At 38.3% G+C, this 24,416-nt stretch overlaps 1 protein-coding gene across 1 annotated transcript; it reads left to right on the top strand.

Moving 5' to 3' along the window:
• Positions 1 to 701: 701 nt before the first annotated feature.
• Positions 702 to 18,171, top strand: fam83fb (family with sequence similarity 83 member Fb). The gene is made up of 5 exons (XM_017702122.2): positions 702 to 1,237; positions 11,323 to 11,490; positions 13,911 to 14,032; positions 15,559 to 16,253; positions 17,161 to 18,171. Exons 1-5 carry the CDS (start codon positions 773 to 775, stop codon positions 17,205 to 17,207), a joined length of 1,497 nt encoding a protein of 498 aa, XP_017557611.1. The 5' UTR covers positions 702 to 772; the 3' UTR covers positions 17,208 to 18,171.
• The last annotated feature ends 6,245 nt before the right edge of the window (positions 18,172 to 24,416 follow it).

The raw sequence follows: 24,416 nt of genomic DNA, 5'->3' as shown, positions 1-24,416 counted from the left end.
TTTTTTCCTTCTCCTGTGAAGTTGCCACTTTGGTTTGGTGAGTTTTGCTTAAACAACAGCGATAGATAGATGATAGGTGGTTGGTATAGTGTAGTGGTTAACGCCTTCTACGCTGTAGACTAGGGTTCAATCCCCCACCTGGGTAAGCACCCTACACTAAACCAATAAGAGTCCTTGGGCAAGATTCCTAACACCACCTTCGCCTACTTGTGTAAAATGATCAAATTGTAAGTCGCTCTGGATAAGAGCGTCAGCCAAATGGCGTAAATGTAAATTATATGTCGTTAAAATGTGTTACAAGCTTCAAAAGTGCATGTTTAAGCTAGCATGTGAGCCGGAACTATTACCTCAGAATTTCCATAGTATATGTATTATTCATAATAGTATTGCAATCTTGTTTAAGCATAGTTTTGACACAAGGTTTTCGCCTCAAACACCAGCACTGCAGAGAAATCTGAGGACTCCGAATGACTTTGCGTGATAATGACTGAACTACACAAAGAAATGAAAATAGGTGAAGATCCTCTTTAAGGCAGGTGTGTCGGACAACAAGTAAACACTGGTGCTGCGTTTCTGGCGAACTGTGGCACCCTCAGGTAGGAGGAAGGGAGCCAATGAGCTTGGGTTGATTTGCATGATGATCAGACTCCGCCCACCGCTGCTTCAACTCTGCCCTACCTGAAGGATTCGCTCAGGTGAGCTCAGACGGCCTGGACTCCTTCAGCGCGAGCGCCTGTACCGGACGTGTGCCGGTACCCGTGACCCGCGAGCCATGGCCGAGTCCCAGCTCGCGTGCATGGAAGATGGCCAAATAACCCAGACGATCCCCGAAACCAAGCCCGAGTTTTACTACAGCGAGCAGCAGCGCGCGGCCCTGGAGACTCTGCTGCGGGACGGAGACGGAGCCTTTAAGACGCGCCTGGACCAGGACAAGGCCAAGGATTTCCTGTCCGCTCGCGAGATTAAAGTGATCAGAAACTCGCTCGTGCAGTTCAAAACGAGCGAGGAGGAGGAGAACGAGCAGCGCGCGCAGGGTCGCTCTGCGGACTCTTCCTCTATGCGCTCCACTTACTGGCCCCAGATGTCGGACACCGAGGTCCCGCCGCTGGACATCGGCTGGCCGCACGGTGGCTTTTTCAGGGGGGTCACGCGCGTCGCGGTCCACACGCACCCGCCCAAAGAAAACGGGCCACACCTTAAAGAGGTCGTGAGGAGGCTGATCCAAGAGGCCAGCAAGGTGAGCAATGACCACAGTAATAACAACAACAACAACAACAACAACAACACAGTAATAATCACAGTTATAACCATAGTAATAAGTACAATAATAACTATAGTGATAATCACAGTAACCATCACAGTTATAACCACAGTAATAATCAAAGTTATAATAACAACACAGTAATAATCACAGTTTTAATAACATTTATGGCATTTGGCTGACGCTCTTATCCAGAGTGACTTACAATTTGATCATTTTTACACACGTAGGCCAAGGTGGTGTTAGGAGTCTTGCCCAAGGACTCTTATTGGTATAGTGTAGGGTGTTTGCCCTGGTGGGGATTGAACCCCAGTCTACAGTATAGAAGGCAGAGGTGTTAACCACTACACTAACCAACCACAGTAATCACAGTAACCATCACAGTTATAACCACAGTAATAACCACAATAATAAATCACAGCAATGAACACAGTAATAATCACAATTATGACCAGTCACAATCACATGATGACTATAGTGATGGTCACAGTAACAATCACAATTCTAACCACAACAATAACTATTGTAATAGTCACAGCAATGGCCACAGTAATAATCACAATTATGACCACAGTGACAATCACAATACTAACTAGAGTGATATTCACAGTAACAATCACAATAATAACCACTGTAATAATGATAGGACATAACTACAGGTAAGGTACTGTAACACTAAAGGTTCTGCTTCTGGTATGAATAATAATAATAATAATAATAATAATAATAATAATAATAATAATACATCCCCTGGTCAATTACCATATTTTGTTAATTTTCCAAATGTAAAGAAATGATCACATCCTTTATGAAGGAAACACTTCTGAACATTTTAACACAGTTACTGTTTGATTAATTTAATATATTGGGTAATATAAATGCATTGTTTACTGTATAAGGAAATCAACTTATTATTATTATTTTTTTTATTTTTTTATTTTTTTTGTTGCAATTGAACCATTTCAGTTGTACAATTTTACAATGGCAAGTGTTACTTTCACCTTTATAAAACTGTAATATCTTGTCAGAATATTCTAAATTATGCTGAGTCGTGATCTTGGTGCTGTAGGGTTGAACCTGTTGCTGGTGAGCCTTTATACACTCTCATGCAGGTTTGATGATAAGGGAAGATGTGTGTGAATGTGCTGAGCTGAAGAGCCTTGATTTCCAGGCTGAAACACAAGAAGTTAAGCCGACAAACACAGACTTGTATCCACATGAACTCCAGTGCAGTTTGGCACTGAACTGCTTCAGGGCATCATCTTCTCTCACCTCAATAACACCCCTAAAGTGGATAAACACATGCAGCAGCAACCAGCACAAGAGGATTAAGTCAACAGAGAGGAATGTGAAAAAGGGATTGTGATCAGTTCCACTGAAATTCACTGTTTAAATTCACTAGTACATTGGATTTTGGGTGTGAAAGTGGAATAGGCCTACACTCATTGTGTAGACCTGCTGTTCACTGGAACTCTGCTCATTCAGGCTTTGTTTTAGCAGCAGTAATAATCTCACTAATCTGTCATCAGCAGGGGTATTATAGCATTTAGATCAGTGTTTCTTAGTCATGGTCTTGCACTTCAGGGCTTTGTGTCTACCTACTCTGACACACCCATGTAGGGTTTGGAAATATGCAGATGAGTCATGTTGGTGTTTTTGTATGGTAAATATTAACATGTGGTGATGAAAACCAGCTAAAGCTTATAGGCACGTATAGATCACAGATAAATTAACAAATAAAGAAAATAAATAAAATTCTATATTAAAAGGCCTGTACAGGGGATGCACTCAGGGTTACATTTTGAAGCAGACAGTCTGTTTTTGATCTCCACTGTCCAGTATCATTGGTACCATTATTAAAATGTTCAGTCAACTTTTACTCAAAATATATTCCATGTATTGAAGATGATAACATGCCATTCTAGCCTTGTCATTGCATCTCTTTCTCTCTCTCTCTCTTGCACTTTCACTTGCTCACACACATATATGGGCATGTATTCATGAGGGTTTTCAATATTGGGTGAGTTCTGAAACCGTATTGCATGTCAAATTAGTTCACCACCAGTAGTGCCATTGTTATATTAAACATATTGTTCAGCATAGTCTGTGGATGAGACACAAAGTCTACCTTATGGTGGGTTTTAGAATAAAAAGGAAAATGGAACATATTTTCCTAAATTAATTTCAAAAAGTAATTAAATATGCAGCACTTCGGGGACAGTCATGGGCTGGAGGTTAGGGAACAGTATGTGACTGAAGTACCCTTGAGCAAGGCACCTAACCCCCAACTTAAACATAACTAACGATTTCAAATGTAACTAAAGTCAAAAGAACACAAAAGATAAGATAAGATAATCCTTTATTAGTCCCACAGCGGGGAAATTCACAACTCAAAAGTACATATTGCTACTCTAACTCCCTTCCTTAAAACAGGAGAAAAGGCAACCAAAAACAAAATGCCACCCATGCCCTACTTTTACAATGTTCACACGAGTTTCACAAAATCTAACAAAACCTTCACAAACTTTCAAACTTTACGCACAAAGTGAAGTGATAGAGTGCCATGAAGAGTGACAGATTGGTCTGAACAGGTGTTCTTCCAGGTCTTGTCAAAGGGGAAAGAGCCCTTAACGTTTCCCGAGACGGTGGCTCGGCAACCTCTTATATCTTTGTGCGCCCCAGAGTGGCCAACCATGTACCTGCACATAATACAGCAATGGAAAAACACACAACATAGCCACAAACAGATACAAAGAAGGGAAATTATGACTGGGGGTCGTAACAATATCCCAAATTTTCTTGTATTTCATAACAAAATATGAAGTTTATATACAGGCTGCCATGTATTGTGCCTCTTTAAAAAAGCAGTAAAGGCAAAACATGGCCTGTAACTTTGGGCGAGTGGGTGGGGCTAAAGAGCTGTAGGCCAATCAGGCGAGGTACCATGAGCAGTTGATTTTTGTGATATCACAATTCGAATAGCTTCGTATCAAATAACTTAGTGAAACTTTCACAATGTTTATAGGTTACAGACCCTTAAGAATGATCTGATGATCTATCTACTTTTTCCTCCTGCCTGCTGCAATATCATTAATGATGTCTGATTCTCAGAGGTGTTTCTTTTATTTTAGCTTGGTTAAGGAAGCTCATTGTTTTTCAGTAGACACTTTTGAAAGACTTGCTGTTTGTCAATATTGCTAAGTGCTAGTCTTTTTTGTTTTTACTTTATTTTACACTGTATTCGCCCATGTGTCTGGTTACTGAGAAGTGTTGTGTGGCCGCAATAATGATTTTATTTTGAATTTCAGTGAAACTGTTTCAGTCTGATAAGCTAACCCTGTCGTGAAGACACTTTGTGGATTGCATTGATTTCATTGGTTGATTGCACAAATGCGCGAGGTGCAAAATGTGTGTAAAAATTAGTGCTTGGAAAACATCTCAAATTTGGCTTTGAAAACCTGCTCTTTAGTTCGTAAATGTCAGTTTGAACCTATTTTTAGTGTATGTCACTGTTTTGAGTCAGTAGTACTTGGTTCATTTAAGGCAATTAGTTGCCACAAAAATTTTTAAGTAGTCACTCAAGTAATTGAGTGTTGTAAGTCTTTTCCTTTGAGTTGTAATTACTTTCAGTATTTAATCACACTGAAATTATGGGTAAGTAAGAAGAACTTGTACAAAATAAGTTGTCAACATTAAATATTTCGTTAAAATACTTAAAACTTGACTTATTTGTACTTAATTGTACTGCGTAAGAGAAACATATGGAATAGATCCATATTTTCAGTAGTACACACTTGAAATAAATGATTGTGTGTAACTTAAAAACTCAAAGTTGTGCATTCTTCTGACATTTGAGTTTATAGACTTAAAAATACTGATTCCCTTCTTTTTTTAAATTGGGTTTACAGTGTACTACATGAAACTTCCTTATATCAAATAATCAATAGTGCAAAATTTCAGCAAATTCCATATTTGTGTTTATAAGTGGAAAAGGAGCGGTCACTTCACAGCAAGAAGGGCCCGGGGTCTTTTTTGTATGGAGCTTGCAAGCTCTCCCTGTGTCTGTGTGGGTCTCCTCCCAGTTCGAAGACAAGTGTTTAGGTCAATTGGAGATGCTTAATAGCCCCTTGGTATGAATGTGTGTGTGTGAATCTATATGTCTGTGTATCTTCCCTGTGATGGACTCGTGACCTTTCCAGGGTGTATCCTACTTCCCGCCCTATGAACGTTGTCATAGGCTCCAGCACCCACTGTGACCCAGAAGGAGAAATGGTTTAGAAGATAGATGGATGGACAGCTCACTATGTAATTAAATGTAGTTGTATCTATAAAAGAGGAGTGTTGCAAAATGAAAGTAATAAGTCTCAGTTTAGGGTTAGAATGAGTGCAGTGAGTAGTTTGAGCACTAACACATCTGAATCAGTCTAATTACGGGCTTTTTGAACAGGCCTATGGCTCAAACAATGTTCTACACTGTATAAGTCTGATAAATATCTATTCCATCCAAAGCCACCACGGCAGTAGTTTGTTTGAGTTATGTCCATAGTAACGTTTAAAGATTCCTGTTTTGTTCTTAGGAAACTGATTGCCGTAGGCATTGCAGGGATGATTCATTAAGACATATAAATAAGTTAGGAGCATGTGACGTGCTCTGCCCTGAAAACCCCTGATTGTTCTTTAGTCAGTCAATCAGAATGAGGAAGCATAGCTTTCACTAAACTCATAAGTACCCATCATTTAAAGAAAACTTTCCCAGCTTTAGTCACAATCCCAAGATCTCCCCTGTTCAGTTAACACATCCTCTGCCGGATACAACACGGAAATGACACTTTTCTATAAATTTCAGTGCACAGTTTTTACTCATTTGAGTTTAATATTTTGGGAAAAATAATGATAAAATATTAAATGTGCCACAACATCTGCACAAACTGTATTTCATGCTTTATTGTGCTTTTTTTCAATATGTTAATTTAATAATTTAACACTAATTGTGCAATAAACTGGACAAAATGTTGAGAATATATTAACTTATTTTAATGTAAAAAAAAAAAAAATCACCAACATGTGTAATTTGTCTAGGGGTGCATAAACTTTTGCATGCAACTGTATAATAATACTCAAAAAATAAAACTCAATTAGCGCCTGAGGTTGTAGTCAATTAAATCTAGGTTAAATATTAAAATAAATCATGATTGTTGCCATATGGCAACACCATGTAACAATGGAACTGTTATCTAGAATGTATACAATGCAATGCATGCAGTACAAACATGCATATTTTTATCAGTATGTTAATCTACCTTTTTATATTATCTTTAAAAATGTTTGCATATTTGGCTGTTATGCACTTATTTTTCATTTCTGGATGATGAATGTGTCCTACAACTACTGTAGCAACTATTTGAATGTGCCTTATAGTGTTTTTTTCTCATTAGAACTGCATTATGGACTGCAGTTCCATTTCAATGAATGTTGCCATTAGGCAACAAAATGCAAAGTACTCATCAAAAAGCTCTACACAAACTGGTAGATTACATTTTCATTTCTTTTTTGCTGTATTTTGTTATATTTTGTTTTTTACTTGGATGAGATAGAGGGCAGAAATGAGGTCACAGGTCTCTAGCAAACCTAATGTACACATTTAAGTGCTAAACAGCACTAAATCATTATTTTAACATAGATTAATTCACTGGTATTGCTGCATCAACACATTAGCAACTCAGCAACACCATTACTCAAACATATCCAGATGCCAGTGGCTGGTGTTTGGCCTTTAAAACCATATAACCTCACTTTCTTTTCCTTTCCATTTCTATGATCTTATCTAAAACCTGACTCATAATGCTACTGCAGCCCAAACTTCTGTTACTCAAACTAACCTCAGGCACCAGTCATTGGTCTCAAAACTGGTTTCAAAGCAGGATCTCAAGTGCAACTTGAACCTCAAGCAGGATTCTAATGTGCTGCAATACCTTTCATAGTTTTTCTTTCTTTTTGAAAAGCCACAAGGAGGAATTTGTGGTTGGAGGTAAATGTATGGGTGTTGTACAGCATGTCATTGTGAAACGGAAATTTACAGCAACAGAAACAAGAGCCAGTTTCTAATTTGTGCTAGTTCTCAGTAGCTGTAATTACTTTCACTTAAAATGAACACTTTCAATTTTGGTATTAGAAAAAGAGAAATAATGAAATAGTATAATATAATAAATAAATAAATAAACAGGAGTAAAAAGCAGCAAGTCAAAAAATGTTGTAGTACCAAAATAGAGTTTCCTATAGATCTGCAGTGGACCTTCTTAATACATACAGCATCCACCAGTATAGAAGCTTGTTAGGATCCTTTTGGTCTAAAATAGAACAGTAAAGCTCCAAAGTGAGAAATGTGAGCAACTGTTAAAAGCAGGAATTATTCACTAAATGTCAAAGTACATTTAACAGTGAGTAAATTACTTTTCTTACAAACATATGTGCAAGTAAAAAAGTAAAAATGCATTATTAACATTTGAACTTTCTCAGAAAGGCTCTGTGCATCTCAAAAAAGGAACTTATTTTTTCAAAAATATTGACTTAATATGGCAAAAATACTACATGCTTAATGTTTTCTCAAGGGCTCTTTGGAAAAGACAATGGCTCTATATTAATGTGAAATTGTTCTTCTGCCTTGAATTTGAGCCAGCATATACTTGGGCAGTAAATCCCTGGGAAACCACCTCTCACATTAATAGGTTTGTGTTAATTGGACCATTAATGTTTCCCTTATGAGTCAGCATTGTGGCAGCAATAAAATGGTCCACCAGTTAGGTAGCATTAACTTGTGGTTCTTTCCAGCCCATCAGGTGTTTCCAGGTGTTTCCTGTCCAACTAGGTTATATTCACCACATTCAAATGGAACATTTTAACTAACTGAGTTTTGATGTGTGAACAGAATCAAATTTGCTCCATACAGCACTTAGCATGCTGCTTAATCCTACATCCCATAAAACCAATAGGTGTGTTTTGCTGAACTACATTTCACTGTGACAACATTCAATTGCTGCGCAAACAGAGAAAGCCAAACAATGAGATTGTACTTGATCTTTCTTTAACTTTTTTCCATTGCTGTGTGTCTTTTACTATACCTTTTTATAAAAAACAAATTAAATATGCACAACAAAAATACATATAGGTACATATCTTGCCCATGTTTAATGGCTTAAAAAGAATGAGGAAGCACAGTGATGAAGAACCTGTTTGACAGCCATGAATAGATCCATTTTTAACCACCTGCCATATGAAGTCATTGACTTTTCCCACTTTCTCTCAGCAGATATGAATATAGATACTGTATCTCTAACCTAAATTCTTATCAAACAGAACAAACAGCAATTACCTATAATCTACTGTACATAAGCATGATGCATTATTGATGTAACTCAGAGTTAGTTATGTTTATAATATGTGCTGTTAGACCACCTCATACCACTCAGTGCCTGCTGTCTTGTAAATGCAGCGAATCTGTCTCATATGCCATGTAAATATGTAAATAGATATACTGTTATACTTTATTTTATTTCTTTTATACTTTAACTTGTGTCTAGATTTACTTCTATTTGGTATTTAGCAGAATTAGAAGAACTGGACATCAATTTAAAAAATGCAAGATACAGAGGAAATGGGACTCCTAACATCTGTGCAAGACCTGAAAGACACCAAAACTGTCCATCAGATAAATGAACAGTCATTTATAAAAAAGAAGGAACAAAAAAAGAAGTGGCTATCTCAAAGTCCAGACCACAAAGTCCCCGAATGTGTTTGGGATGATTTGAAGGATGAGAAGCAGAAATACAACTAATTTCTAAGACTTTGGAGGTATGGAAAATTATCCCTGCAGATTCTTTGAATGACTGAAAGGGAGTCTCCTGACAAGTAAATAAATAACCTGTAAAAACAAATGACTCCTTTGGACTGTCTGTAACGGTTATGCAGAGAAAAACAAAATGCAGCCTGCTTTCAGACTAAAAACCCTCCTCTTATCAAGCTTGTTCGGCATATGATCTGAGAGATCAAATGTTAAAATATATATAATTTCTTCTCTGTTTTATACATATTATATATATTTTGCTGTTATTGTTGTTTTCATGAATGAGGCTTTATATGAGCTGTCTTATGTTAAATGTTATGTAAAATGAGGAGGATGTGTTAACACATTGTTGGTTGAAACCAACAAAACATACCATCTATACCGCTGACCCAGGGGCGTCCAAATTATTTCATACAACTGTACACACATGCACTGTATTTCCAAAAGTAGTCACTCACCCATCCAAATCATTAGATTCTGGTATTCCAATCACTTCCATGGCCACAGGTGTATAAAACCAGGCCCCTAGGCCTGCAGACTGCTTCTACAAACATTAGTGAAAGAATGGGTCGCTCTCAGGAGCTCAGTGAATTCCAGCATGGTACCATCTCACCTCACTATTACCCACCTCACTATTAAATATTCCACAGTCAACTGTCAGTGGTATTATAACAAAGTGGAAGCAATTGGGAATGACAGCAACTCAGCCACGAAGTAGTAGGTCAAGTAAAATGACAGAGCGGGGTCAGTGGATGCTGAGGCACATAGTGCGCAGAGGTCACCAACTTTCTGCAGAGTCAATCGTTACAGATTTTCATGTTGCCTTCAGATTAGGTCAAGAACAGCATAGAGAGCTTCATGGGTTCAATGTGTTTCCATGGCTGAGGAGCTGCATCCAAGCCTTACATCACCAAGCACAATACAAAGTGTTGAATGCAGTGGTGTAAAGTGCCGCCACTGGACTGAGCAGTGGAGACATGTTCTCTGGAGTGACTAATCATGCTTCTCCACCTGTCAATCCAAAGGATGACTCTAGGTTTGGCAGTTGTCAGGAGAACAGTAATTGTTTGACTGCATTGTGCCAAGTTTGGTGGAGGGGGGATTATGGTGTGGGGTTGTTTTTCAGGAGTTGGGCTCGGCCCCTTAGTTCTAGTGAAAGGATCAAGCCAACCAAGACATTTTGGACAATTTCATGCTCCAAACTTTGCGGAAACAGTTTGGGGACGGCTCCTTCCTGTTCCAACATGACTGCGCATCAGTGCAAAAAGCAAGGTCCAAAAAAACATAGATGAGCAAGTTGGTGTGGAAGAACTTGACTGGCCTGCACAGAGTCCTGACCTCAACCCGATAGAACACCTTTGGGATGAATTAGAGTGGAGACTGTGAGCCAGGCCTTCTCGTCCAACATCAGTGTCTGACCTCACAATTGCACTTCCAGAAAAATTCATATAATCACACTTTGTGGAAAGCCTTCCCAGAAGAGTTGAAGCTGATATAGATGCAAAGGATGGGCCGACATCATATTAAACCCTATGGATTAAGAATGGGATCTCACTCAATTTCATATGTGTGTGAAGGCAGACAAGTGAATACTTTTGGCAATATAGTGTATGAACACAGAAATCAACTGCATTCTGTATGTCACTGTTGTCAGAAGAAAACCTCATATCTCCAAAATGGTAACTTTACAGGAGAAAGATAAAACCTACATTACTCTTAATGTAAGTCAATGGAAACATATATTTCCATTTAGTTCTGGGCCATTTTGTCTGGTCCAATCATTATGAAATGTACATGAAATAGAAAGGACAACATGCATTTTTAAATGATGTCAAAACCTGGAAAACAACAAAAATAGAGCACAGCATATCACACAGCAATGATTTGTCTGCTGATCACTGACCATTAGGTATGCTCACCCTGTATCTACACTCACTGTCCAATTTGTCAGATTTATTTACTATATAGGTGGACTTCTATACTATATAGGCAGTTCTACAGTTAGAGTTTGTAGCCCATCTGTTTAGAGGACCACCACTGAGCTAATAGGATGTTTTTGTAGTAGTGGATCATTCTCAGCACATCACTGGCTCTGGACAACCTTTATTTTTCCACCTTGCTTAATTGTACACAATTTCTCACGTGTTCCTGATTGGTGAAAAGTTGAGAATATAGCCTTTCAGAAAGCTTAAATGTTCTATTCTCTGTTTGTATTTCTCAGGTTATTGCTATCGTAATGGATCTCCTCACAGATCTCCAAATCCTGCAAGATCTATTCGACGCAGCGTCCAAGCGAAGGGTGCCTGTTTACATCATACTGGACATTCAGGGAGTGCCGTATTTCCTTGACATGTGCAATAGACTGCAGGTCAAATCTCACCACCTACAGGTGAGTAGAACACACACAGATGGGCAGCGAGAGAGACTCACAACTTCCAATGACTGAGTCTTTGAGTTATCGAGTGTTTCTCTTATTGATTAAAGGAAACATGTAGCACATTTCACTGATTTATACTTGTAGTGTATGGTCAGTTATCATAGACAATCATTTCAAGGCATTTTAATTCTACATGCAGAACTGAAAGAAATGAAAACTCATTGACAAAACTCACAATAGAAGCTACTGGGCAGCTGCTGAATACTGCAAATAAATGTTTGAAACATGCATATTTAAGGTCCATTTTAAAACCACAATCAATGCACTTAACAATGGAGGAGACGGGTATGAAAGACTGTCTTAATGTTTTTTTATGCTAAAGCAGCAAAGTAAAACCAGTTCAGTTACTTTTTTTATTAAATGTTATCAGGCTTCCATCACTATGCAGGTAACATGATTTGTTGACTTTTTAAGTGACACACCCTGTACAGACAGCAGACTTGAATATGGCATTTTCTGCAGACTTTACTGCACAATTTATATCTACTTATCCATTGGAGTTTGAGTTTAACATATTGGGAAAAAAAACATCACATTTAAAATGTACCATAACATTTGCACAGACCACATTTTATATTTACACAGGATTCCTGAAACTGTTTTACAAAAACATGTGTCTTACATAAACATTTAGTGGCAACCTAGTTCAAGCTTAGTGCTGGAGGTTGAAGTTGCAACCACAATTTGTCACACCTGTTCCAGGTAATCTACCTCCTTCCAAGTCCCTGATTGGTTAGGTCAGATGTACTAGAGTTAAGTAAGGCAGCTTCTTGGGTATAGGTTGCAACTAAACTCCAAACTTTTGAGCACCAGGGCTGGAAACCACTGGTCTATAGACACTTTATGCTGGTGGGGGCAGGCAATTTAGCGAGTTATCTACTAAAAACTTCCATGCAAGTGAACACAGACACAATTTCATAGTTAACATATAGAGTGGACAATAACCCCCTGTTTTAAACATATCCTTTTAAATAAGGAAGCCAGGTTAGGATGGGGGAAGGTGGGAGAAAGCAATACTGTGTGTAATTTGTAGTGGTTGGTACAGCATAGAGGGTAACACTGCTGCCCTCCACATAACAGACAGTGGCTCGATGTCCTGGTCTGGCAAGCACAGCATACTACAGCAAGACCACAAATGCTCTGTTTCATCTTTCTGTTTTCAGCAGGACTGTCAATACTTTTCAACATTTTGGGGGGGGACTAAGCCAAAAGGGGAAAATATGAAAGACAAAAAGAGAAAGCCAAAGATCAAACAGAGAGACAGCTCAGCAATGAGGAAACAGAGGCACAGACAGGCTTACACAGATCAACAGGTGATGACAATCAGTAGTGAGCTGGATCTGCTGGTTGGCTGATGATTGGTGGACTGAGTCACATGACTAGCTGATTGATCTGAGGAGTTGGAGATCGTACTTGAGTTGAGAGTCCGAGTATAAACCAGGAAGCGTGATGCTGGTTTTCTCATAATAATTCACAAATTGAAAAACTCAGAAATAAGCTGTGCTGACATGCTGCATATGCTTTATTTGTCACCTGAACTCTCAGAAATAAAGGTAGCAAGCTGTCACTAAGGCAGGACCCCTCTTGTCACTGAGGTGGTACCCTCAAAGGTACATCTCAGTACCTTTAGTCAGGGATCATATTTGTACTATAAATCAAAGAAATTATATTATTTTATGTAAGTTGTACTGACTACACACACCCCATCTCATCTCCAGGCTTTTTATTGTATTGCTCTGTAAAACATTAGGCTATGAAAAGGTATAAACATGTACTTTTCATCTGGAAAAACACGTTTAAGGTTCACATCTGGACTTTAAAACCATATTTTTCACACCTCAAAGTTCTTAGAATTCAGTTGTATTTTCTGCTTTTCAAAATTGAATTAATTCCATTATACATTTAGATTCTTCAGTCAATACAACTGAACTACACCTGTCAGGTGGCCAGTTTAAGTCCAAATGTTCTTTCTTTTTCTCAATGAGGCTCAGACTCATAGTGCTGAGTTTTCTTCTCACAGTGGAAGGATGGACAGAAACACCTGTGGATGTTTTCAGAGATTTAAATGCTGTTTATCTGACAGGAATGGTTTTGGTGGTCTGTCAGATCTGACACAGTTGTTAAGAGTCCCATTGTCTCTATATCTTATTGTTTTATGTTTTGAACTACCTTTGGAAACTCTTGGTTTATTTTTTCTTATGCAAATGCATTACCTTCTATCTAATCTCAGAAGAGAATAACTTGTACTTACTGTATGTTTACTGTAAAGTAATTAAATAAAGGGTGATTTCTGACTTTTGCACAGTACTGTATATGAATTAGAGTGAAAATACCAATCACACTTTTTAATATTTTTTAACATACTTCTACAGAACATCCGCACACGTGTGGTGAAAGGCGTAGGATTCGAGCTGTCCTATGGGAGGATCCCAGGGAGCTTGTGCAGCAAATACATGATTGTAGATGGAGACAAAGTCATGTTTGGATCATACAGGTAGGTGGCTTGTGGCTTGTGTGAGGCCTGGCTGGCTCATTCACAACGGTAATTATACCAGTATAAATTACAATCTGTGAGCTTACTGTAATTAATAAAATGCAGTGGTTATCACACAGGTCATTAAATATTTGTATAAATTCTTCAATAAGTGGGTCCGATTTGTAGTCCTGTACACCCACTGAATTGCACTGTTTCATGTTTCTCCTGTACATACACACCTGATAATTATTGGTCCTCAATGTGCTGAATGTCGAGAGCAGAGAAAATGTCTTGAGTAGAACTGAAAGGGACCACATAATGGAATTTTGAATATATAAACACTTAAAGTTTTAAAACATACTTTTCACTCCCCACAATTCAAGAAAATTGATATCTAAGCAAATGAAAGCATCTTAAGTCCAGCACTGTCCAACATTTCTCATTATGATACTGCTGTAAGAATTTTATAAAAATGAGTCAACCAATTTCTACACAATTTTACTTAATTTTTTTTTTGTGGTATGCGTCTTATTCCATTGGGAGATCATTTTAATTGTTTTGGGAAATAGTGCAGACCAATATTGCTTGAAGTACAATTATCTGCCAATAGAATATAATAGAAGATAAAATGACTTAAAACAAGTAAATATGTCTAGAAATTGATAAATTATCAAAATATTCTTCAATTTCAGAAAGTCAAATATTAGATATGCTTCCTAGATTTAATGTTTTCACTTGCTTAAATATAATTTTTGCACTGCATTGCATAGAGTAAATATATGGAATCTAAGTAGTAAAAACAGCCCGTTTTCAATTCACCATGGTTGTGACATCACAAACATAAACACAATCAGATCAGATCAAATCCTTACACACATTTCAGACTGTAAAGAGTAGCAGGGTTTTGCTCTTGAGTCAAGGTCTCAGACACCAGTTTCTCTCATATTGCATGTTGACTGATTTGCAAACAAAGTTACGAATTAAAGTGCCAACCTTGCAGCAAATAAAGAAAATCTTTCAGTTCCAAACTTACATGTACCTTTACTGTAGTTTTGCTCCAGTCGTCATTACTGGAATGCCATTCTCCTGCAGCTCACAGTTGCTTTGGATTTGATATAAGTTCAATGAGCTTTTTGTTAATGAAAAACCTTCAGTATGATGAGCAAAATGACGCATTACATTCAATAAATGTGGTGTTTAAAGGAAAGGGACAACTTGAAACAATGGGCCAGAATGTAGTTTGCATAGAGAGAATACTATCAGGCACAAAATCTAATTTAGCTGAAGTTTAGAGAAAATTTAAGCTGGGTTGGCTATTAGGCTGGCTAGCACATCTGTAATACAGACTAGACTAACCACTCATTTCTAGTTGTTTTGCCTCTTTCCTTTAAGCACTGCATTCGAGCATTCGAGAGAGAGGATGGAAAATGATAATATAGAAAGTCTTTTTGAACATTATAACATAAAAACTAGAAAAAGTAAAATACTAAAAAAAAAAACAGAACAAGGACCCTGTGAGTGATACTTTTTCCTGCTTTTCGTAGTTTCTCCTGGACATCATCCCGTATGGACCGAAACATGATCACTGTAATGTCCGGCCAGATAGTCGACTTCTTCGACAACGACTTCAGGGAGCTTTACGCAATCTCGGACAAGCTGGACCTCTTTAAAGAATTCCACGTTGGGAAGCCAAGCACAGGGACCCTGGGCCGCATGACTGTCCCCAAGCGGCCCTCTCTGTCTGCCACCTCCCGCTTCCAGGTGAGCCTGGGGGACGCAGGCACCTTGAAAGTGCCTGAGCACAAATACTACAACCCTAAATACCTGCTAGCTTTTGGGAATATTCCTGGACCCAGTGGTTCCCTGCCTGACCTTTCTGGTAAGAAGCAGACAGAAGCATCTCCAGAAGAACTGGCATCAGAGAAGATTCCAACACAGGCAGGCAGTGACAAACTAGACACCTTGAAAAGACTACCCGCAGAGAGTACAGAGAAAGGAACCATCAAAAAGTTTTTCAATAAATATCGAAGCTCTCAAAAATCCAAAGGCAACAAAAATGATGATTCAGCAGCAGCAGCAGCAGCTGAGGAAGGTACTCCTAGTCCTTCTACCAGCAGCAAACCTGCAATGCCCAATGGCATAGAGGACCTTACAAACATCCCAGAAGAACCACCACCACCTGTGAAAGAAAAGAGCAAGAAGAAAATTAACTCATCACAACTGACCATTAACAGCCAGGGTGAGTATAGCATTGATCACTTTCATTGCCAGCTTCCTAGCAATGGATTCAAAGAATAGTTTGGTAAAAAATCAGATTTACATGTCCTTTTGTACTGCAAGTCTAAACGATCAGCCAAGACATGTGTAGTGTCTGAAGTTTGCTTCTTTGGTTTTGCACTGGAGCTACAAGGCTAATGCTATTAACATGTAATGGAAGCTTATACCCCATCAACTACTGCTAAAGATCAAATACCCCACCAATATATCATCATACATTTGCCTCAGAACATACCACCTTGTTAAGTAATTTCAAACAGACTTGCTTATGTGGTTTCTGACCCTGTATAATACACTGTTATCTATCAAAAAAGCACAGAAGTACATTGCACAGCTAAAAACAATAGCAGTAGCCATCTAATATTTGACTATTTTAACAGCCAACAATGTCATACAGTGTCAACAGTTCTATCTGAGATTCCCTAACAACTCTACATGGTTTGATGCAAATGTGTGATGATTTAGCCATGGAATTGCTAACACAATGCTAACTTACGGCTACCTTCATTGCTTGCTAGCTACATTAGCCTCATAGCTTCAGCGCAAAACTAGAGACATAAAGTTTAGATGCCAAACATATTTTGACTGACTACATTTGGGGTAAGAAGCAAATTGTGTAAATCGCCTTTTTTTAATGTTGTCAGTGATCCACTATTGAAACTGTTTGTAGTCTATACACTGACTTAATCTGGATGTCCTATGGTCAGTTTTCTGGACAGGAATTAGGCTTAGTGCTGGACTATACAGCATTTTGAATGGCGATTCCTCAGAATTGGAAAATATAATCCAGGACCAGGCTTTAACCAAACAAAAATATTTAGATCTGTCTTCTGATTCTTAAAATCTTTTGTTTATCTTGTCTTTTTTAGAAACAAAAGGCCGTAAACAGTCCAAAAATAAATGTGTCCAGTCCTGAAGAGCCGGATGGAACTGTGTGGTTGTTGACTTTATTCTCAGGTGCCAAAAAAGGGTTGAACCTGTTTAAAGACCTTTATTATAAGTATGTGTCATTTATTTCTGTTTTTATTTTGAAGAAGTAAAAGTAAAAGAATTCTGCACCAACTGTTTGAAAAGCTGCTAGATGAGGTTCAGTTGCTGACAGCTATATCCTTAGGCCATACTACAGAAGGCTATACAGATTGGGACTACAAGACTATTTGCATTAGTCATCTGCAAGCCCTTCACCCTTGGACAGTTTATGACCACAGGACTACTGGATAATTTTGGTCATCAGAGCTTTACTGAAAATGTTTCACTACCCAAATAAAATCTGTTCAGTAATGGTTCTATGGTGGCCCCTCTCCACTGATTGCTGGGATAGAGGAGGATGACAAATTGTGCAGCTATGGTCAGCAACTGTAAACTTACAAAGTGCCCTTATATGGTAGATGTTTCTGATAAAATGGCCAATAAGTGTAAGTACAAGGTGTATCTAATAAACTGGCAACTCAGTGTGTATCTGCTGTGAATGTCAAATGTATGCAAAACAGTCAAATATCTACAGTATAATAGTCAGTAAATGTTGTGGAAACTATATGTTTAAACTGTCCTTAAATGCTTTCAGGGGCAGATCTCAGGCCTTTAGCCGTAGTATTGGATCAAAGGCACATATGATCCAGTCTAAATATGTATCCAGTCCACTATATGTATATATATATATATATATAAAAAACAATTTGTTATTATTTGTCTGTTCTGTGAAGACTGATTGTAATAGAGAATGTGAGCTATGGCTCATGTTGTTGATAAATGATGTGAAAATAATAAGATGTATCAAGTGTGCCCTCTAGTGGTTAATTGTATGTATGTGCATGTATGTGTTTGTAGCAACACAACTCAGGTGACGAAAAAAAAATCCTGAATAAATGAGTTAAGGAACATATTGAGTGCAGATGCTTACAGATGAGCATACCTCATTACACAGTTAAACCATTAACACCTTATTAAGTTTCTTATGTGTAAAAATGCTGAGCAGGCCTAGCTGACCTCGACTCCTTTGAAAGAGGGGTCAGTGCTGGGGTGCGGACAGCAGGCACTTCAGTTGCAAAGTCTGCTCAGCTGGCTCTGTTTCAATACAAACAGTGACATCTGCATTTAAATCTATGCGAAAGACATCAGTAAACAGCTCTGGTAATTGTGGCCAAAAGCCACCTGGTGACTGTAATACTTGTGCCTTAGTGTGATATGCAAGGAAAACAGAAGAGCAACTGTTCCTCACGTGACCAAGAATGTCAGTACAGAACATGATCAGATTGTGGCAGCTAAAACAAAAGGCCAGTGCCAACCCAATACCCCAGAAGCTCACACATGATGGGGAACGTTGATGTTTACTGCTTTCTTTCTTTTTTTGTCAGCTTTAGTTAGCCATACTTTTGACTGCAATATTGTAAGGTATAGTTACAAAAGGGAAATTGGGTTCATAGGAAGGCTGATGTCTACAAAACTCATAGAATCTATGCCAAAAAGCTCTTCTGGTGGCTCAACACTTTACTCAGTAACACTTCATGTTAGTGTTTCCTTAAATTTGTCAGCTGTATATGACAGTTCGAACATTCTTGATGGGTTCTGCTGATTGGTGTTTGTATAAATGTCAGAGACGATGCACACACACCCCCATTATCTATGGCGCTTATCCTTCTGTATCATGGGGGGCTCTGCAGCTTATCCCAGCAGTCATTGGCCCTGGACAGGAGTCAGAGGCCATGTTTCATTTATTTATTTCCAGTTAAAATGGCCATTAAGTACAAGTTTTCCATTTTTCAGGAGGTTAAATATAAGATAATTACATTACATAAGGAAGGGGAGGTCAAATGCAAATAAGTGAAAGCAAGTGTGTACAAAATTTGAGGTGAAAAAAACAATATAAAGATACAGGGATAGGGCCACAAAAACAATCACTATCAGCAAACAGTGCTACAGTAAATACGCAGGTGATTCTGTCCATCCTTCCACTGTGAGAAGACCACTCAGCGCTATGAGTCTAAAAGGATGTATAGGTGTTAAGAAGGCCTTACTGAGGAAAGGAAACAGATGAAAAAGAACATTTGAGCAGGTAAAGAAACTGCTGGTGTTCTCAGAACAGTGTAATGACCATGTCTGAGTATAAAATAAAGCCCTGAATGCGTTTGGGATCACTTGAATCATGAGAAGCAGAAAATGCAGCCAACTTCTGAGACTGAACTTTGGAGATGTGGACAAATATACCTGCAGGTTTCTTTGAAAAACTGAAAGCAATTCTCCTGAAAAAAATGGAAGCTGTAATAAAAGTAAAGAGTTGACACATTAAATACTGGTAAAATGATTCTGTTTAGTTGCTGAGGCTTCTGGGCATTTTTCTGTTAAATATACACTTTCTGTTTTTCTCCTGACATTTCACCAGCACTTAGTATCTTACTGTAGATACTTACTGTATGTGTGTGTTTTTGAGTCTTGTGTGTTTTCAGGGTGTGTTGTAACAGCCCTTACCGCAGAAAGGAACGACCGTTCAGGGAACTGAGCGAAGGATGCTATCTGCTGCAACACTCTTAAACAGGAAGTAGAGAAACAGGAAATAGGGCCTGGAGGGTAAAACAGCACACATACCCAAACCACGAAACACATGAGCACTTCGACTGTGTACATAACTACTAATAGCTGATTTGAGCACAGTCCTGTAAATCTGTCAGTAATAATTACAATAGGGATGTGGTCCTAAACCAGACCTAAATTACATCCTCTGCTGTCTTAACACTATGATAATGAGCCAAGATTTAGGCTTGGCTAAGCCCTGGTCAGGAACTGATGAAACTCTGACTAAGTCTTTCCTTATCTGAAATAAATGGTGAACACGCATATTGTACAGTTCATTAGGGTTGAGTTTTGTAACATACACACTTTAAAAAACTGGTGCTACTGAAGGATCTTTGAGTGATGACATAGAATAACCACATTTAGTTCCCCAAAAAAAGGTTTGAAAAAGAGATTTGTGAGTGTGAAGAACTTTATAAAGGTTTAAATGTACTACTTAATAACTAGTACATGTTTATACAAAATGTATCTATGTGTGTGTGTGTGTGTGTGTGTGTGTGTGTGTGTGTGTGTGCGTACGTGTGTATACATATATATATACACGTACATACATATAAGGTCAGGGAGCTTCAGGCCAAACTGCTTTCTGAATGAGGCACAAGCACATTTAATCAGACCAGAGGTCAATGACATAGATCATAAAATCTGCCATTTCAAAACCACAATTACACTAGACCTTTGTGGTCTGTATCACTTGCTAAATTAGTGTGACCGAGGCTGAACTGGAAGACAAAAATGTAAACTACTGAATAAAAAAGTAAGTAAGACTACATTTTTACACACGTCAGAGCATAATGCTGCACACAGAATAATTAAAGGTGTTGATACCTAGCTTAGTTGGTGGCAGCAGGTTGATCTCTGTGTTCAGCTGTGTCAACTCACCTACCATAAACAGTAAAACTGCAAAAAAAAACATAATTCTACCAAATTAGCATTCAGAGTTATGGTAAAAAGTGCAGATAACTAGCATGGTTGGTAGCAGTGTGACTGGGGTGTGCAGCTGTGTTTAGCCAAGATACCAACCTAGTTAGAAAGCTGGCTTACTCATCTGTTTGTTGAGAATGTTGAGCTGAAGCAGAAATTATGTTATGTTTAATGATGAATAAGAAATGGCATATTCCAGGTTTTGCAGATGTTAAATAATTTGTATCTTTGGTAAACCAAACCTTGAATTCTTCATTTTGAAGCCATTTTTCTTGTACAAAAGCATTGGCACGTCTTTTTGGGGATTTCTTCCTTGGTCATTTTTCTGGTTTGTTTTAGACAGACACTATAGCTTGTGATGGCTCTTCCATTAAAAAAAGCCAAGTTGGTCTAAAATTGCCAGTAGAAGGGGGAAGTGGAAAGTGACAAACTGACCTTCGTGATTTTATTCTCTGATTTCTCCTCAACAGTTTGAGAGAACATTGCAAAAACCAGACAAATCAAAGTCAAAACTGGACACTCAGATATATAGCTAAAAAACCTAAAGGTGATTTGTGTGTTCAGCAGTGCTTAGCCAAGCTGCCAACCTTGCAGTTCAGAAGCTGGCTAACGTGCCTACCATAAACAATAAGTACAGGTACATGCAAAACATGGGTTGCATATGTGTGTTTGATAGAAGAGCAAACACATATATGCCTAATATATGGATCACAGATATAAATGTGATACATATGACGTACTGTAAATACATGCATGTCACATAAATGTGTATATGTGACTAATATAAATTGGAAAAAAGGGAAATCTATATATGCTGATACACCTTCAGAGCTTCGGCACAGCTGAATCAGTAGCACTATTGGTTGAGAATGCAGATTTACACGTTTACAAGTTTTCCAGAGTTGAACTTCATTCAAAGTTTTGCTCATGCAATTTATTTGGAAGCCCGCAATGCAAAACTGATACATCTTCCACTGAAATGACTGAATGCAGTTTCGCTTGCGATATTTTGCTGACAGACATTTTTGCGTGACTGAGCTTTATGGAATAAAGACAGTTTGGGGAAAGATCATGTAAAAATTTGTTGTGACTGGGTTTGGTAAGTGAATCCAAAGAAATGTTGGACGTGGACGTACACCTCAAGAAAAACATGAAATATGAAAAATTGGGGATGTGGGAATCCCTGGAACCTTTACATTAAATGGAGATTCTTTGAACTGACACATCTCATTTTACCCTTTTAACTTTCTATTGACTAAAATGACTTTTTAAGAAAAGTGGCTCTTCTACAGAATCATGCAAAGGATTTTTAAGAATGTAGGTTAGATAACGTAAGATTAGATAGAGTAGTAATAATAGTAATAGTAATAGTTTAGACAGAATAGTATCAGGTCCTCATAGGTAACACACATTTACCAGCATAAAAACCCTTGTTCACCAGAGGAGAAAGCCTGATAAAGACACTGACTTAACTTTCCTAACAAGTGTGAATTTCCAGTATTGCCAAGTCTATTTTTTTACTGAACAATGAGACACTGAAAGCAGGAGTGGAACAGAAACTGTGAGGTTTCTCCAGCTTTAACTTTGGCAAAACAGAGCACAAGCAGCCACACATCAAAACAGGTAAATCACTGAGCAAGGGCTTTGTGAAAAGACATCCTTTCACACACATCACTTTTACAGTACACCTACAAAGCAGAAGTGAAATTATTCATGCAGTTTCTCATACTGCCAGGAGGGGCCCTCAGAGTGAGGGGGTTTATAATTAGTTGACAAAATAGGGACCTGAAACCAAGAGAAACAGATGATGTCATAGCTTATTTCCTGCATTATTGGCAAATATTGCAAGACGTGAATCTTTTTTGTGCCTTTTCTTAACATCCGCACATGTAGAAAGGGAGTTCAGCCATAAACAATGGACACAATTTTCCCCAAATGTGGTTAATTAGCCAAGATGTTTGCTTCTTTATTTAGTTTTTATTGGAGCTACAAAGCTAATGTAGCTATTGAATAATAAAAGAAAACGATATCTCGCCACAGAAATATTTCACCAATAAATCATCAAACACTTGCTTTGAAACATGCTGTGTTGTTGTAGTAGCCATCTTCAAGCTTGAATTCTGGCTCTATGTCAATGTTTTTATAGAAAGGGTCAGAAATCACAAAGTCTACAACTACAGTATGATTCGTGAATGAGTGGGTGATGATATAGGCTTGCAGTGTGAGTGATGGTAAAAGTTTCCATTAGTTGTTAGCTACATTTGCCATGTAGCGCCGGTCCAAAATTAAAGAAGCAAACTTCAAAACATCTTGGCTGAGGAAAATTGTATAATATTACATTTGATTTTTGGTTAGACTCTCTTTAAAAGAACTTTCAGTAAAATATCTTTCACAAAATCCTGCACAATTTTCCACTTACCCACTTTAGCACTGGAGCTACGAAGCTAACATCGCTAACAAAGCACTAGTCAATCATCATCCAGCATCCAGTCTTCATTAAGGTCGTTGGACTTGTTGATGTAGTTTCAGACACTGTTTGACTGACTGCGAACTATAAAGATGAACATAACTTGTAGCTGAATGCTGCAGGCAGACATTTAAGACTCCCACTGATGCCTCTGCAGAATCCATTTCATTTTACATGCACGCTAGACATATGGACCATAGATTAGAATGGCGATTTTCATTGTCTCTATTCATAACAGATAATAGATCTTCAAGAAAACTCAAGGTAAACAATTATTTATAAGAGAAAAATAATATATAGAACGTACTTTGTAGCATTCTCATGGCTGCACGGCATCCATGCATATGACAGGCAGTTGAATTTCATCACAACACCTGTTGTCTAAAGTGGCTGCCTACATGTGCATTCAGCTACATGGTGAAGTTCCACCGTAAATCATAAACCACTCTGACACATCTGATGAAGACCTTGGTGAAGGCCTGGATGGGGTTTGACCTGCTTGAGAGAAGTATTAGACATGCTATTCATTGAAAAGATTTAGGTGACTACTGACTTCCAGAGTTTTTTAAGATTAAGTGACCCTTATTAGTCCCACAATGGGGAAATTTCACCTCCACATTTAACCCATCCGTGAAGTGAAACACCACTCACACACATACACTCTAGTGAGCATACACACACTAGGGGGCAGTGAGCACACTTGCCCGGAGCAGTGGACAGCCCAATCCACAGCGCCCAGGGAGCAGTTGGGGGTTAGGTGTCTTGCTCAAGGACACCTTAGTCATGTGCTGTCAGCTCTGGGGATCAAACCGGTGACCTTCCGGTCACGAGGCTGGTTCCCTAACCTCCAGCCCACAACTGCCCCAGTAATGCTAGCTTTGTAGTATCAATGTTAATTTGGACACGAAGCCTGACTCCATCAACAAACTATTCCTTTGTGACCAAATATAAACCTTGTTGGATAAAGACCCTTAGATCTCCGGATTAAATCCTGATGGTTTTGCTTTCTAATGGGAATGGGCTTATTGGTGACCATTCAAGACTTCTAGTTTCCTGCAGGTCATTTATAGATCCCATTAAGAAACCATCAAATACATCTGGAATCACCCGTTGAACCGTTAGATTCCTTAACATTGTGATATAAACCCATTAGGAAAACACAAAATA

Source organism: Pygocentrus nattereri, chromosome 30 (assembly GCF_015220715.1).
Source record: "Pygocentrus nattereri isolate fPygNat1 chromosome 30, fPygNat1.pri, whole genome shotgun sequence".
NCBI lineage: Eukaryota > Metazoa > Chordata > Actinopteri > Characiformes > Serrasalmidae > Pygocentrus > Pygocentrus nattereri.
This window is presented reverse-complemented; position numbering and strand designations above follow the sequence as displayed.

Bases quoted from the DNA above. Each gene is read 5' to 3' on its own strand.
- fam83fb (XM_017702122.2), top strand. From the start codon at position 773: ATGGCCGAGTCCCAGCTCGCGTGCATGGAAGATGGCCAAATAACCCAG. The intron at 14,033-15,558 runs GTAGGTGGCTTG...TGCTTTTCGTAG, and splicing joins GTCATGTTTGGATCATACAG to TTTCTCCTGGACATCATCCC. The intron at 16,254-17,160 runs GTGAGTATAGCA...TGTCTTTTTTAG, and splicing joins ACTGACCATTAACAGCCAGG to AAACAAAAGGCCGTAAACAG.